Genomic DNA, 16,051 nt, shown 5'->3' on the forward strand with positions numbered 1-16,051 from the left:
GCTGAGTGTCATGAGGTTGACAGCTGAGATGCTGAGGAGCTTTTGGACAGAGTAATGTGGGACGCACTGGCTGAAAGGGTGCAGGAGGTCCCAAACCCCCTCAGATGCAAAACGTCTTTGACTGTGCAGCAGCAATGCCATGGCATGTTAGACCATGGGGATAGTGGTCACAAATGGGATAAGGTGACTTTGGAAGGTGCTGGAGAGACACATCCTCAAGGGGACGAGGGACCTTTGTGTATGACCCACACATCAGCGTGTCTCAGTCTGTGAACGAGCAGTGTTGCAGCATTAACAATTGCAGCAACCATCAGTGGTTTGGATGATAGGCAGGCAGAGTGAATCGGACTGTGGACCTCAAATACCTGGCCGCTGGACCCCAGCCTCGCCGCCACCTGTTGCCCTGGCTACCTGTCTCCTCCCCAGCTCCATGGCCTGCTCCTCAAAGGTGGTGAGGTGCTGGAGCAGGGCATGCCCACCACCAGTCCTCTGGTGTTCCCTGAGATTGTGCTCTGTTTTTGCCTGCAGAACAGAGAAGCGGATTCATTGGGGCTGGTCGCTCATGTACTCTGCACGCACACACTACACCCCAACCACAGTGGGCCATCTGAGGCCTCCAGCGGCCCCTTTCCACACGACTCGTGATCAGTCCCCAGGAGATAGTACGGCTGGTCCCAACCCCCTCCCCCAATGGACACCTTGGACACATTCGGCGTCCATCACTTTGAATAGCATATGGGTCTTAGCGCCCATGGCAAGGAGGCGCAACTAGGTGTGGCACCGAGGCCAGCTGATGGCACTTGGCCACGACACCTTGAGGCTCCCCTTCCACCATCTCATCACCATCAGTAAGACATGTGTTGGAGTTCTGAGTATGTGTCTAGCTGCCTCCCCTGCAGGTTGCCCCCAGACTACTCAAAAGTGACAAACACCAACATATGGTGCAGGGAGAACCCATCTTCTCCTCAACCACTAAGGCTGATGTAAGCATGGTCACTATCTGTTTGCCCACCCAGCGTGCGCCAAATGCCCAATGCAGTAACAACAGTAAGACGTGGGTTTGGGGTTTGTGGGGGGGGGAGGGTCAAAGGCTAAGCCTACCTGCTGGGTCAAATGGCCAAGGCCGACATGGTACTCACCCTTACAGAGGGCAGCAAATCAATGAATCTCTTGCGGCACTGTATTCCTGTGTGCCGCACATCATCATGGGCGCTTACACCACCGCCACCTCCTGCCACGCCTGCCTGGTGACATGGGGGGGCCCTCCTCCTCCCATCCTCCGGATACAAAGTGTCCTGACGGCTGAACACCTTTTGGAGGAAGACAGCAAGGCAGGCATCTGAGAAGCGAGGGGCACAGTGGCCTCCCGCTGGCCTCTCCTGCAGCCTGCCCCCCCCCCCCCCCCACCCCCCCTCCTCCTGCTCCTGCTCCTGCTCCTGTGCCCTGAGAGAAGCCTCTCTCTCTGTCCCCGAGTGGCCATGGTGCACTGCCTCAATGAGGCTGCCTGGACACTCTTTATACAGACTGCCGGTTCCCCATTGGAACAGGCGGTCTGAGCACGTCCATCTCCGCGACGATTTTCCCATTCTACACGGGAGTCGCTAACCCACTGGGTGGGCCTTAATTGGCCCGCCCGCGCAAAATGGCGGGCGGTGGCGGCAATCGGCTGCCCGCCCGCCCATCAAGGGCCTGTGTGTCTGCAAGCCAGTGTCTGTCACTTAAAAGTTGCTTAACCCCTTGCAGTCTGTTTTCGTATGTGGTTTTCAAACAGTTGGTTGTTTAACGTGTTTCAAAAGTTGTAATATTGTGAGAGAATGTGTGTGTGATAAAGATTTTGCCGTGGATAAGCATAGTTTAAAATTTCTCCTGAAACTGATATCTATCTTAAAAGGCAGGTGTAATTAGTGAAGTAAAATCTTCAATCTTTACGGGCCAGAATCATGATTCCAGGGTATTTTGATAAACTTGGGAATTTTAATCTGGATACGAATTCACACATGTGAGAGTGAGGTAGTTTTAATGTTTGGTAGGGTTGATTGGAATCTGGGTGATTTGAAGTGATCACGGCTAATCCTAATTGATCAGGTTAGAAGCTTGTTACAAAGTTAAGAATTTGGGGAATTTTGTCCCAAGGAAAGGGAAAACTTTGAGATTGGATACTGCTAATTGGAACTTGAGTTCAGACTGCCAAAAGTAGGGGAAATAAAAAAGGGAGCTTGGAATTTTAAACAATTGGAAGGGTAATTTAAAATACTGTCTGAGGAGAATGTTGAGAAACCTGAGCAAGTGTGCAAAGATACCATGGCCTGAGTTTATCAGGCAGCGGGCAGGCTCGGTGGGAATGGGCAGGGGTGGTCGCAGAGCTGGTCACTGCCTGCGATTGGCTCTGAGCCGCCATTTAACATGGGCCAGCCAATTAAGGGCTGCACAGTGTAAGACGTGGCTGGTAGCGCGCTACCTGTGCAAGCAGGGGGAGGAGGGAGAGTTGGGGCACATGTGCATAAAAGAGCGCTTCAATCTCCCTGAGGCACGGAGCTGCTTCAGGGAGATTGAAGGGCTTCAGAAATTATGAAATAAAAGGTTTATAAATTTACTTAAACATGTCCCCTCATGTGACTGTGTCACATGAGATGGGACATGTTTTTATTTATATGAACATTTCTTTATTTATTTAATAAAAGCAGCAATTACAATAACCTTATTTAGTTCCCTAATGACCTTAATAGGCCATTTACAATTCGGTGTGCACGCGGATGACTCCGGCCCAAGCCCGCCGAACGAACAAAACATCGTAACTCAGCGCGATGAAGTCAGGACGCACGCCCGACATCATCGTGCGTCATCTTGCATGTCGGGCCTGCCCCCGCTTGCCGACTGAAAAACGCTGCCCCATGAGAATTCAAAATGTAGAAACAGTTTCTGTTTTTTAAAATTTATTTGTATTGGGCATTACAAAATTTTTTAAGTTTCTCAATTGTCAGATATGTTTGGGCAAATTAACGCATTTCCCCCCACCCCCAGCAAAATGGATTTTTTTGTGTTTTTCTTACAGGTAAATTGCAAGTAACAAGATCTACTGTAGTTTCGACAAAATAGTCATGGTCTAAAGACTTTTTTTTTAAAAAAGGAAAACTTGACCTTAACCCATTCAGGCCATTGGTTATTTTCCAAACAAAGTGCTTAAATATGGGAAATCTAATGTAAACACATTGACCAATGAGTGTCAGACTTTTCAAAACCACTAAGTCTGGGCACAAGAAATCGGAATTTATTAATTAATTTTAATTCATGTCTCTAAACATTTTGAGGAAAATTATCTGAAATTCAAAGGGATTCTAGGAAAATGAAAAGACACGCACAGATCATCTAAGTGGTTTCTACAGATATAAAAAGGGGGTTTCTTTTGAGGAAGAAGTGAATTAAGTATTACAGGAAATATGTCTGCCCAGCAACACTGTTGTTTGGATTTAGGACAATTTGCACATATCCCCAGATGCCACCTGAGCGGAACATCTGCAATGGGGTGGCTCAGGACAGTTTCCTCAGCCCATCCAAAGTGAGGCAATTTGTGAACACTATGGGTATGCAGGAGCAGAGGTCTGGAACTCTCAAAGACAACAGGCTTGGTAAAATGGGTGTAAAAATTGTTTCCATAAATGTGCGCAGCACTTAATCTACTACGAGGTGTGTTGCGGCCTTGGACTACCTTGCCAAGGTCAAAGCTGACCTGTTGTTTCTGCAGGAGTGTGCGATACCACACCTCAGCTCCTACAGGCAATGGTCACGATGGTGGACCCATGAGCCATCGATCTGGTCGGGAGGAAACGACTCTCGTTTCCTCCGGCCTGGGGATTCTGCTGCGGGGAGGCAGCTTCACCGTCTCCCAGGTTAAGGAGGTGGTGAGCGGTTGCCTCCCCGTAGCAGACGTAATGTACAAGAATGCTCCACTCCGGTTAATTAACCTGTACGCCCTGACACAAAAGGGCGAGTGGCTGGCGGTTTTTCAGCAGCTCCCACTGCTGCTGGTGACCTCCAGGCCGGTCATTCTGGGCGGTGACTTCAACTGCATCATCGATGCGACTGGACGATCCGGCAGGGCCGACAGCAGATTGGACGCTACGTCCAGATCCCTAGTGGAAACAGTTAAGGATGCCAAGCTGCACGACGTCTTCAGCAACCCTGCAGACGGAGCACAGCATAGGTACTGGTCACGGCCAGATTGGTCCATCAGTTCCAGGATAGACTTCCTGTGCTTTCACAGTCAGATCCACTGACGTCAAGCCGGTGTTCTTCTCTGACCACTGCCTCCTACTGGCTGACCGTCACTTAGAGGAAGACCAGAGGGTGGGTAGGGGGGCATGGAAGCTAAACGTGCAACTGCTGACCCCAGAGAACATTGAGGAGCTCAAGAGGGATTACAAAGGTTGGAGAACGGTGAAACCCCTCTTTGAGTCCCTGACACACTGGTGGGAAGTGACCAAGGGAAACATCAAAAGGTTTTTCATCCTCAAAGGCGCCCAGAAAGCTGGAAGGGAACAGAGGGAAATGTCCCAACTCCAGAAAAACATGCAGAATCTGCTCCGGCTGCAGTCGATGGGGTTTGATGTCAAGGATGAACTCCAAGAGGTGACGAACTGACCAAGGCCCTTGAGTCCTTCGAGAAGAGTAAGAGTCCCAGAAGCGACAGCTTGCCGACTGAGTTCTATACAGCTCTGTGGGACTAGATCGGCCCAGACCTGCTTGAAGTATATGAGAGTATGCTTCTGGCCGGCAGCATGTCAGAATCCATGAGGAAAGGCATCATCACCCTCATTTACAAGCACAAGGGGGAAAGCAAGGAAATTAGAAATTCACTGTTGAATGTGGACTATAAGATTCTGTCCAAAGTTATAGCCAATCGGGTCAAGTCTGCTCTGGAATTGGTGATTCACCCTGACCAGACCTGCATTGTGCCGGGCAGGAAGATCTCTGACAGCCTTGCGCTGCTCAGGGATACGATTGCCTATGTACAGGACAGGGGGTGTGGATACCTGCCTCATCAGCCTGGATCAGGAGAAGGCCTTTGACAGAATATCGCACACCTACATGGTGGATGTGCTCTCCAAAATGGCATTTGGAGAGGGAATCCACAACTGGATCCAACTGCTCTACACTAAAATCAGTAGCCCAGTCTCAATCAATGGGTGGGAATCAGATAGCTTTCCTATTATATCTGGAGTCAGGCAGGGCTGCCCTCTCTCCCCTGTCCTGTTTGTGTGTTGCATAGAACCTTTTGCTGAGTCCATCAGGAAGGATCCGGGCATAAGAGACGTGACGATCCCAGGCAGTGGAGGCACTCAGGTCAAAGCCTCCCTGTACATGGACGATGTCGCCGTCTTCTGCTCAGATCTGTTGTTGGTGCGCAGACTGATCAACATCTGTGACCAGTTTGAACTGGCCTCGGAAGCCAAGGTAAATCATGGGAAGAACAAGACCATATTCTTTGGGAACTGGGCTGACCAATCTTTTGTCCCCTTCACCATCAGGGCTGACGGCCTGAAGGTGCTGGGGATATGGTTCGGATGGACAGGGTCATGTGTTAGAAACTGGAAGGAGCGAGTGTCTATGGTGGAAAGAAAACTGGGCATGTGGGAGCGATGCTCCCTCTCCATTGCGGGTAAGAACCTGGTCATCAGGTGTGAGGCACTCTCGTTGTTGCGGCATGTGGCGCAGGTCTGGTCCATTCCACACTTCTGCGCGATGGTGATCACCCGAGCCATCTTTCGCTTTATCTGGGGTCAAAAATGTATTGTGTCAGCAGGGACGCGATGTACAAGCCTCTAGATAAGGGGGAAAAAATGTGCCCAACATCGCCCTCATACTGATGGCCACCTTTGTGTGTGGAGCTGCATCAGGCTGTGCGTAGACCCTCAGTACGCAAACACCAAGTGTCACTACATGCTGAGGTTCTACCTGTCCCTGGTGTTGTGAAAGATGGGTCTGGCCACGCTGCCGTGGAATGCTCCAAGTAGTTGGACCATGCCATACCACCTGTCCCTCGTGGAAAAATTTATGCAGAGAAATACTTTTGACCACAAGTCCATTAGGCAGTGGTCGGTGCGTAACGTCTTAGAGGCCCTGAGGGAAAAGGAGAGGGTGGATCCTGTGGGATGGTTCCCCGAGCAGACTGTCAAAGTCATTTGGCAGAATGCCTCATCGCCAGAACTTTCCAACAAGCACCAAGACGTAGCTTGGCTGGTGGTGAGAAAGGCCCTCCCTGTCAGATCCTTCCTATACGCCAGGAGTCTCACCCCCTCTGCACATTGCCCTTAAGGTGGCTGTGGTGGGGACGAGACCATTGTTCACCTCCTTGTGGATTGTGCCTTTCCAAAGAAAGTCTGGAAAGGGATGCAGTGGTTTCTGTCGAGGTTCATCCCGAGCAGCTCTGTGACACAGGACTCTGTGCCCTACAGGCTATTCCCAGGGACACACACTGAGACAAACATCAATTGTAGCTGGAGGATCATGAACTCGGTGAAAGACGCTCTTTGGTCTGCCCGAAACCTGTTGGTCTTCCAGCGCAAAGAGTTATCCTCGACCGGGTGCAGCAGACTGGCACATTCCAAGGTCCAGGACTACGTGCTGAGGGACGCACTAAAGCTTGGGGCAGCTGCCGCAAAGGCGCAATGGGGAAAGGTCGCTGTCTAAGAGCCTTCTTCCATAGTGCACCGAGGGGCTGGGAATTGTCTAGAACCCCTCGGGCTGTACAGCTCACAATGAATATATGCATTGAACACTAATTGTATTGAAGCACCTCAGAGTGCAACATGATGTATGTTGATAACTCCAATATCATTGCACTGTCTGACTGTAATGACCATATCGAAATGATTGTAATATTCATTGATTGAATTGAAGCACCTCATGATCCATGTGTAAAAGGTGAATCTGATTGTACTTTTTGAGATGGCAATTTAGAAATGTTTTGTAATGTTCTTCCAGATATTTTGTGAATAAAGTAGTTTTCCAAAAAAAATAAAATTGAGATGAGCAAAAGCACAGGAATTACAAGACCTTTGAGTGGGAAACCACAAGACGGGTGAGCAAAGGCATAGAAATTGCAAGAACACTGAGTGAAGAACCACAAGATGGGTGAGCAACCACTGAGTGGGAAACCACAAGATGGATACAGATGAAGGGAGAGCTGGAGGATCTTTTAAGCCCATGCATGATGAAATTTTAATGATATTGAGTGAGGTGATCTGCAGGTTGGGAGTGTCATACCGAAAGGAGTATCAATCTAAGTTGATATTATCCAGAGATCACATTCAAGTTACAATGGATAAGCTGTTTCACCTGAGAGATCAGTGATACTAGGGATGGATTTTGGCACTGATGTTCAGATCCATCCCTGGATCTGTATTGCTCCTCATTTTTTGTTATTGTGTAATTCATTATTGCATTGTATTTACTGTGTGACTTGAGAAGACATAGATGTAAGAAAGCCAAATGTCTGTATGATTATATGAAGTTGCAAAGAAAGAGAAGGGATGTTGTAAAATGGGTAACTGCTTTGATAAATATGTACGTAACTTAGTTAGTTATGGGGGAGGAAACACTTACAGTCACCCATGGTTGGCAAAAGACATGTGACTGAGCAGTAATATCTCATTTTGGGTATGATAGTCCGCCATTATCCAAGCGTTTAACAAAACTGGTATAAGATGTGGTGCTTTCCCAAAACATTATTATACTCTCTAACAGGAGAATAGTAAAATGAGAGAAGAGATAAGGGAGATAGCTACCCCACTTTGGTGGGATATTGGTCTCAATATCGAAGCACCCCACTTGGATTTGAATTGTAATTTAGTAATTGTACAGTTAGCTATGGTGTTACTTATACCATCATGTATATTAAAACATAAGGCGAAACAGGTGAAATTGGAATGGTTATTTAAAGGGGGATTTCAGTTGATGGATTTAAATGTATAGATTCTGTAAAAAATGTAAGGTTTGGCTGGGACCTGCAATATCTCATCATGACAGAAGATTCATCAGCAGTAATATCTCAATTAAGGTATAAAAGAGATATTAGAGGGGGGGATATGTGGGATCAGAATCCCCTGCAACTGGACTGGATAAAATGTGATGGAAGAACCCCAAAAACCCTACAGGGTACTGTGAATGAAAGCCCAGCCTCAAAACAGAACACACCAAGGCAGGGCTACACTGTGGGGCGGGGGTTAACCTCAGACATTCCAACATCATAACAGAACTGATACTATTAAAAGGACTGGAATTTAAGACATTGTTACAGCAGCGAACACAGGATAACCACTATCATGTAATCTAAAGAGGCCATTGTCACAGCCAAATGGCCTCAGACAACATCCGTTCACTCCTGTCACGAAAGGAGAGAAACCTTTCATATAAAGATCAGCTTTGGAGCCAGGGATACCTCACCTTGGTGGGATTTATTGTTTTCAACATTAGCACTGAGTAGGTCTGTCTTGAACAGACTTGAAGGATCAAAGAAGGTGCTAAGCTCTAACCATCCAGCAGGACGGCCTCAGGAAATGTGTTCATGATATTTCGATAGGGATCATCATAAAAAGGACAAGAGCAAATGGTTTGGCACTGCAATCAAGAAGGAGGGTCAGGAAGGGTCAACCTGGCTCGCGGACATACAGTCCTCACTGGAAAGACCAGCCGTATGGAGGATTGTAAGTTTCAGCCAAATCGTAGTGATATTAGTCAGAGGGTTTTGTGAACGTTTGGGGTGAAAACTTGATGTTTTTTTGCTGGTACCTTGTAACTTGTTTCAGCCATAACTTGGTGACATTGGTCTGAGGGTTTTTCCTTAAGGTTTCAGGACAAGACATGCAGCCGGATTTTCCACACCCCCCCCGCCGCTGCAATCTTCCGGTCCCACCGCAAGTCAATGGGCTTCTGACTGGGGCATTGCCTCGCCCGCAGTGGGTCCCACCCGCGATGGGGCTGGAAAACCCCAGCCATGGGTGTTTTGCCTGTGTTCTGGTAAGTTTTAACCGTGGTCGTGGCGACTTTGTGGTGGAAACTGGGAATAGGTTGTTTTAAATTTTGGATTTTGTACTGTGGGGTTATGGGTGATTCAATAAAGCAATTGTGAATTATCAGAAGAAACTTGTCTCGCTGGTCATTCTGTTCAAGACCTACACTTGTGGATCTGGTGTCACAAACTTGAGTGTGGGGAGGGTCTCTGAGGGAAAAGGGGAACCCCTGCATAGTCTGCACCACTGAAGTACTCATCCAAGTCCACTGCAACGGAACTCATCTGCAACTGTGCAATCCTGCCCCCTGCCCTAGCTGCAGGCCACTCTCGTGATGTCTCATTACATGCAGATTTTCTACAGGTATTTAAAAAGGAAAAGTGTAAGTAAAATGAGTGAAGGTCCTCTAGAGAGCCACAGTAGGGAGTTAATCGCAGAGATAATATGGAAATGACTGTTGAAAGGAACAAATATTTTGATCCTGTCTTCACTATAGAGGATGCAAAAACATTCCAACAATAGCTGTAAATCAAGAGGTGGAAAGGAGAGGGAACTTGGTGAAATTACAATCATTAGGGAGGTGGTACTGAACAAATTGATGGAGCCTTGGGCTGACAATTTCTGAGTCCAGGTGGACTTCATCCTAGAATTTTAAAAGAGGTGGCAAATAAAATAGATACATTGGTGTTAATTTCCCAAAATTTGGTAGATTCTGGAAAGGTTCCATCAGATTGGAAAATAGCAAATATAACCTCTCTGTTCAAGAAGGGAGGGAGGCAGAAGGGAGGAAACTATAGGCCAGTTAGCCTGACGTCTGTCATGGGGAAGGTGTTAGAATCGATCATTAAGGAGGTTATAGCTGGGCACTTAGAGCAACTCAAGATAATCAGGATGAGTCAGCATGGTTTTATGAAAGAGAAATCATGCTTAACCAATTTATTGGAGTTCTTTGAAGGAGTAACATGCACTGTGGATAAAGGGGACCCTGTAGACATATTGTTCTTGATTTCCAGAAGACATTTCATAACGTCCCACATCAAAGGTTATTGCAGGAAATAAAAGCTTATGGTGTAGGGGGTAACATATTAGCATGGGTAGAAGATTGGCTGGTTGGCAGAAAACAAGAGTAGGCATAAATGGGTCTATTTCTGATTGGCAGGATGTGATGAGTGGAGTCCCGCAGGGGTCTGTACTGGGGCCTCAGCTTTTTACAATTTATATCAAGGACTTAAATGAAGGGAGAAGAGGCATGGTAGCTAAATTTGCAGGTGTCACAAAGATAGGTATGTTGTGAAGATGACATAAGGAGGTTGCAGACGGATAGAGATAGGTTGAGTGAGTGGGCAAAAATCTGGTGGATGGAGTTTAATGTGGGAAATGTAAAGTTCACTTTGGCAGGAAGAGTAACAAAGTGGAGTATTACTTAAATGGAGAATGGCAGCAGAATTCTGAGGTACAGAGGGATCTAAGGCCAGGATTTCTACCTTGTCGGGTGGGCAGGGTGGGTAGGCCTGGGAGCGGTCATGAAGATGACCACAGCCCGCGATCGGGCCCTGACATCAATTTCCCGTTGGCTGGCCAATTAACGGCCAGCGAGTGTGAAGCATGAGCTGCAACGCTGAGCACTGCCAGGGTGGGGGCAGGAGGACGACGAGCGCAGAAATTTGCGCATGCACCTGGGTGCGCACTGAAAGCTCCCTGAGACACTCTGAAGATTTATAAACTCAAAACTAAAAAAGCTTACCAATGTTAAAAACATGTCCCCTCATGTGACTGTCACATGAGCAGGGACTTGATATAAATGAAATTTCAAAATTTTTAATCTAATTTTTAATCGCTGTTGGAAACCTCTTCCCGCCCGTGGATGAGGTTTCCTAAAAAATCCAAAGGCTGCTTGGCCTTTTCACCTGCCCGCCAAAGGCCTTAATAGGCCTGTTAATTGACGGCAGGCATGCTGCCAACTCCTGCACGCGCCGGCCGAATGAAATATCGCGTGAGTGCGCGATGACGTCGGGACACTCTTCCGACATCATCGCACATCATTTTGCCTCGAGCGGGGTGAGTGCGCGCTCGCCCACTCAGCGAACATTTCAGCCCTAGGTGTTCTAGTGCATTAGTCGCAAAAAATTAGTATGCAGGTACAGCAAGTAATTAAGAAGGCTAATGGAATGCTATCCTTTATTATGAGAGGAATTGAACATAACTGTAAGGATGTCATGCTTCAGTTATATAAGGCATTGATGAGAATACATCCCGAATACCGTGTGCAGTTTTGGTTTCCTTAGTTAAGGAAGGATGTAAATGCATTGGAGAAGGTTCAGAGGAGGTTTACTAGATTGATATCTGGAATGAGCGGCTTGTCTTTTAAGGATAGGTCGGACAGACTGGCCTTGTTCCACTGGAGTTTAGAAGAGTGAGGGGTGACTTGATTGAAGTACAAGATATCCTGAATGGCATTGACAAGGTGGACGTGGAAAGGATGTTTCCTCTTGTGGGAGAGTCCACAACTAGGTGGCACTGTTTGAAAATTAAGGACTGCCTTTTTTAGGACATAGATGAGGAGAAATTTTTTCTCTCAGAGAGATGTACAACTTTGGAACTCTCTGCATCAGAAGATGGTGGAGGCAGGATTATTGAATACTTTTATGTAGAAGTAGATAGATTCTAGTTAGGCAAGGGAATTAAAACTTAATGAGGGTAGATGGGAATGTGGGATTCGAAACTCAAACAGATCATCCATGATTTTATTGAATGGTGGAGCAGGTTCAAGGGGCCGAATGGCCTACTTCTGCTCCAATATCATATGTTTGTATATTCATATGTTCATAAAGCATTTGAAGATGGGTTCACTGACCTTGACCACTCTTGTGAGATCATTGAACTTCTTGTGGCACTGCAAGCAAGTTCCTCTTGACCCCTGACATTGACTTCCATGGCTACCTAGTTCCACTGCCTACTGTCTGGAGGGCCTTCTGTCCCCCTGTTGATACAATGCTTCTCTCCTTCATTGTATCTCCTCCTCCAAGACTTCGAGTGCAGCATCAGAGGACCGTGGAGTCGGTTCGCTCTTATTTCGTGTGAATATATAGGCCGGGATTTTCTGGCGTCAGGCGTGTTCGGTGGCATAGTGGTATTGTCACTGGACTAGTACTCCAGATACTCTGGGTATTGATCTGGGGACCTGGGTTTAAATTCCACCTTGGCAGATTGTGAAATTTGAATTCAATAAAAAACCTGGAATTAAAAGTCTAATGATAACTCCGAAACCATTGTCGATTGTTGTAAAAACCCATCTAGTTCACTAATGTCCTTTAGGGAAGGAAATCTGCTGTCCTTACCTGCTCTGGCCTCCACGTGATTTCAGACCCACAGCAATGTATTGACTTTTAAGTACCCTTTGAAATGACCTAGCAAGCCATTCAGTTCTCAAGGGTAATTGGGGATGGGCAATAAATACCTTGCTTCAGTCAAAACTCACAGTCATCAGCGCCAGGCTTCACAGACAGCACCACATCATTTTTTGGGAGGTTCACGGGCAGGTCTCTACCTACCAGATTAGCCATATGTGGGTGACTTTCAATGGCTGCAGGGCTGGGGCTTGCTTGGGGAAGGGGGAGAAGTGGCCTCAGGCAAGGGAAGAGAAAGGAGGGTATCCCAGGGTGTGCGTCGGGGCACATGTTGATCTGTGCAAGTAGCCTCAAGGTGGTGATGGCTGAGGAGGCAGCCTCCAGAGGAGATGAGGTCAGATGGACATGTGAGAGAATGGGTGGTGATGCATCTTCAGCTGGCAGTGAGTGAGATGCCAGTGAATGTGCAATGGACTTGAGTGTGTGAGTTTAGAGTGATGAGATGGTTGCTTTACCCTGGCTGCACGGATGAGATCATTCGTCCCCTTTCTGAATTGGATGACCAACCTCTTCTGTGCAGCATTGGCACTAATCATCACTGCCATCACCTGCCAAGCTGGGGTGGTAATGTTGCTGCCCCTCCTGCAGCCAGAGTGGGGGCAGAGGACATCACAGCAGGCCTCCATGGCATCCAAAAAACACTCGGGGACTGCAATTTTCTTGCCTTTTGGGGTCATGTCTTCTTTGCTGCCCTCCTGGGCTGGATGCATTGAACGCAGCTGTGCTTTAAATATGGTGCTTAGAGTGATGAAGCAGCGAGGTGATGTCATGGCAGGCGAATTGGAGCCCACCCACCATCGAAATGGCATCTATCCTGGGAATGCGCAATTAATGCTGCGGTTTTGGGACAATATGCCGTGAAAAGCCGTCCTTGTGGCCGGTGGGTAAAGTATTGTTTTTCCCGCCCGCTACCGCACTTAGTGCAAATCTGGGATGATTCCATCCTTAGTGTTTTTCCATGAAATTTACTTGTACAATGACTTTCACAACGATGAATCTCCCGTTTAATAGATACAGGCTGACCTTAAGTAGTGCAGGCTTGCTTTAATTCATGCTAGATCCTCATGCTTTTGGACACCCTGTTGAAGCATGTAGCCAGTCAATAGCACATTTATTGCTGGATGCATGCTACAATCCTAGTAATTAGCAGACAGCACGAAGGTTGGTGAGCTGCCCACATCACATTGCACAGGTGCTGGTTAATCACCCACTGAGAGCCCGTTCTTGGGCCCTGTCCAATAGAAAATAACTTTTCCATTGTAATTCCTCCCAAATGGATCATTGTTAGGTGGCACATTATAGTATCAAGATATATAGAGAGATATTTTCAGAAGTAAAGCTAATGCAAAGCAATATAATAAAGAACATCCTTCTCTTTTCAACAAAACATTACAGTAATAAATGACAAACCTACCAACAATAAGTGATATGCCCATTGCCAAGGATCCAATCCATGATGTCAATCCACGACTTTGATTAAACTCCTCAAGCCATTCAACATAAAGTATCCCCAGGGCCATCTGTGATCCCATAACAAGTACGTGCATGATGAAAGATGCCAGAACCACCATCCAGGCCCAACCCCTGTCTGTGTTTGGATTTGTTATTTGCTTTTCACTTCTGGGTCTAGCACTATCTTCTGACTGGTATTCAATGTTTCCACCTCCAGTTGCCATCTCGGCATTCGAAGCTGAAGAGAATCTGGAAGAATAATAGGAAATAGTTGGTCATAATACTTTTTACTGTTAACAAGAATTTTCCATTTCAGGTAATCCCATCCCTTCACTTTTCATTTACCAAAATTAGATTTCATCTTTGAAATGAGCATCGCTCCACTGTCACTTAATTAATTGTTATTTCAATTTTCCTGCTTTATGTTTCCCTCGATTCATTGAGTGAAATAATTAACTATGATATTCAAATTAGCAAATTGATGTACTCAAATCTATCTATAATTTGAAATTGGCATCTCTGTCTATTCAACTTATTTCAGAAACTTGCCTCAGGGCTCCTCTGCACTCATGCAGTTTAAGAAACAATCATTAGGTGCAGGTTATTTACCTATAACCAACAATATTTGTCATTTTCTATCTTCTCAAGTGCATAAAAGTCCTGACTTCAGTCTTTTTGAATGAACTGGCATTCACAGGAATTGAATGAATTTGGTAATTCACATTTTTTTTTTGTTTTGTTGTATTATGACCACAGCTGATGTTACTGCTAAGCAAGCCAGATATACCAGAGTGAAGTCTACCTTGCTGATCATAAACTTTTTTAAAATTATGAAAACAAGATGGAAGAGCTACTGACCGCAAAAGCATAGAACTCCAGTAACACCTAGAGAATTCTAAAAATTAAAGGATTCATTAAAAAGAAAAAAATCTTAAGCACACAAGATACAAAGTTACACAGTTAAAATAGACTTACTGAGCAATCCCCCAAAACACATGCTTGGTTAAAAGTACACAATTGAACTACCTTTTTGGCAGCAATCCCTTTGAGATTTTTAACCATAAAATCCAGTACATATTACCCAAATCAAGGAATTGTCATTTTAATAAAGGTACATCTCACAACTTTTCAGACACTTCCACTCTGATGTGGAATTCCAAAAGGAAGGTCAGAAAAAAATTGTTTCCTAAAACAAGACTTTCCTGGCTTAGTACTAAGTTGCTTTCATCAATTTAAATCTTTCATTTTTTACTTACCTGGCAGGGGAGAGACCTTCATCGCGTTTCTGCCAGGGAAAGAGCAATGGCTATAACCAGTCAAACCCCTTACCATGGGGTACCTAACACCATCCGAGTCATGGTGAAGGGTAGCGAGCAAGGAACAGGAATGGATAGGACCTTCTTCACAAAGAGGATCCTATTCAAGCTGTGTGGTTTTGAGACTGCGGATATCTACTGTCTTCAGGATTTCCCCAGCGCTGGTTTCTTTGATGTGACCTTCAAGCATGTGGCAGCTTGTGTCAAACTCCTGAAGATGTTTGAGGAAAAGAAAGACCTGCCAGAAATGAAGATCCTGACGGCGGAGCCGCTCTTTGTTCTACCATTGCATCGTGAACGGGTTGCGACGGTGCATCTGTACAACCCCTACGTCCCTGTTGCTGACGTGCTCACCTTCCTTACCAGGTACTTCGATAAGGTTGGGAGCTGAACTGAAGTTAAAGATAATTTGGGGATCTGGACATGTAAACGCCAGGTTAAGGTAACGCTCAAGACCGACGGTAAGGGAGCCGTTTTCCACCCCCCTTCCAGATTCGCTATCGGGGGAAGCCGTGGTTACCTTGTCTACGCTGGGCAACCCAAACTTTGTCGCTCATGCGGCAAGTCTGGTCATGTGGCGGCCAATTGCAGTGCTGTCCTCTGCAAGAACTGCAAAAAGGAAGGGCACCAGTCAAAAGATTATAAACAGGCTAAGTGCTGCAACCTGCGTGGCGAGGCAAGTCACCACTACAAGACCTGCCCCAAACGTTGCCGTACTTATGCACAGGCAGCTAAAGCCAACAAGGGGGAAGCAGAAGAAATGGCTCGTGTCACACCAACCACCAAGGCCCCCAGGGAAAACATCGGGACAAAGGAGGACACAGAGAGAGACAAGGTGGAGGAAAAAACTGAGGCAGGAGACAGCCAA

The 16,051-nt window shown here is 46.4% G+C and overlaps 1 protein-coding gene across 1 annotated transcript in view; it reads right to left on the bottom strand.

The window, feature by feature from the left end:
- The window catches only part of LOC121287103 (monocarboxylate transporter 14-like), a 49,386-nt gene extending 35,295 nt beyond the window's left edge, over positions 1 to 14,091 (bottom strand). The window contains exon 1 of the mRNA XM_041204651.1: positions 13,830 to 14,091. Within this exon, the coding sequence (XP_041060585.1) occupies positions 13,830 to 14,091 (262 nt within the window). The remainder of the gene's footprint in view (positions 1 to 13,829) is intronic.
- Between the last annotated feature and the right edge of the window lie 1,960 nt (positions 14,092 to 16,051).

Source organism: Carcharodon carcharias, chromosome 2 (assembly GCF_017639515.1).
Source record: "Carcharodon carcharias isolate sCarCar2 chromosome 2, sCarCar2.pri, whole genome shotgun sequence".
NCBI lineage: Eukaryota > Metazoa > Chordata > Chondrichthyes > Lamniformes > Lamnidae > Carcharodon > Carcharodon carcharias.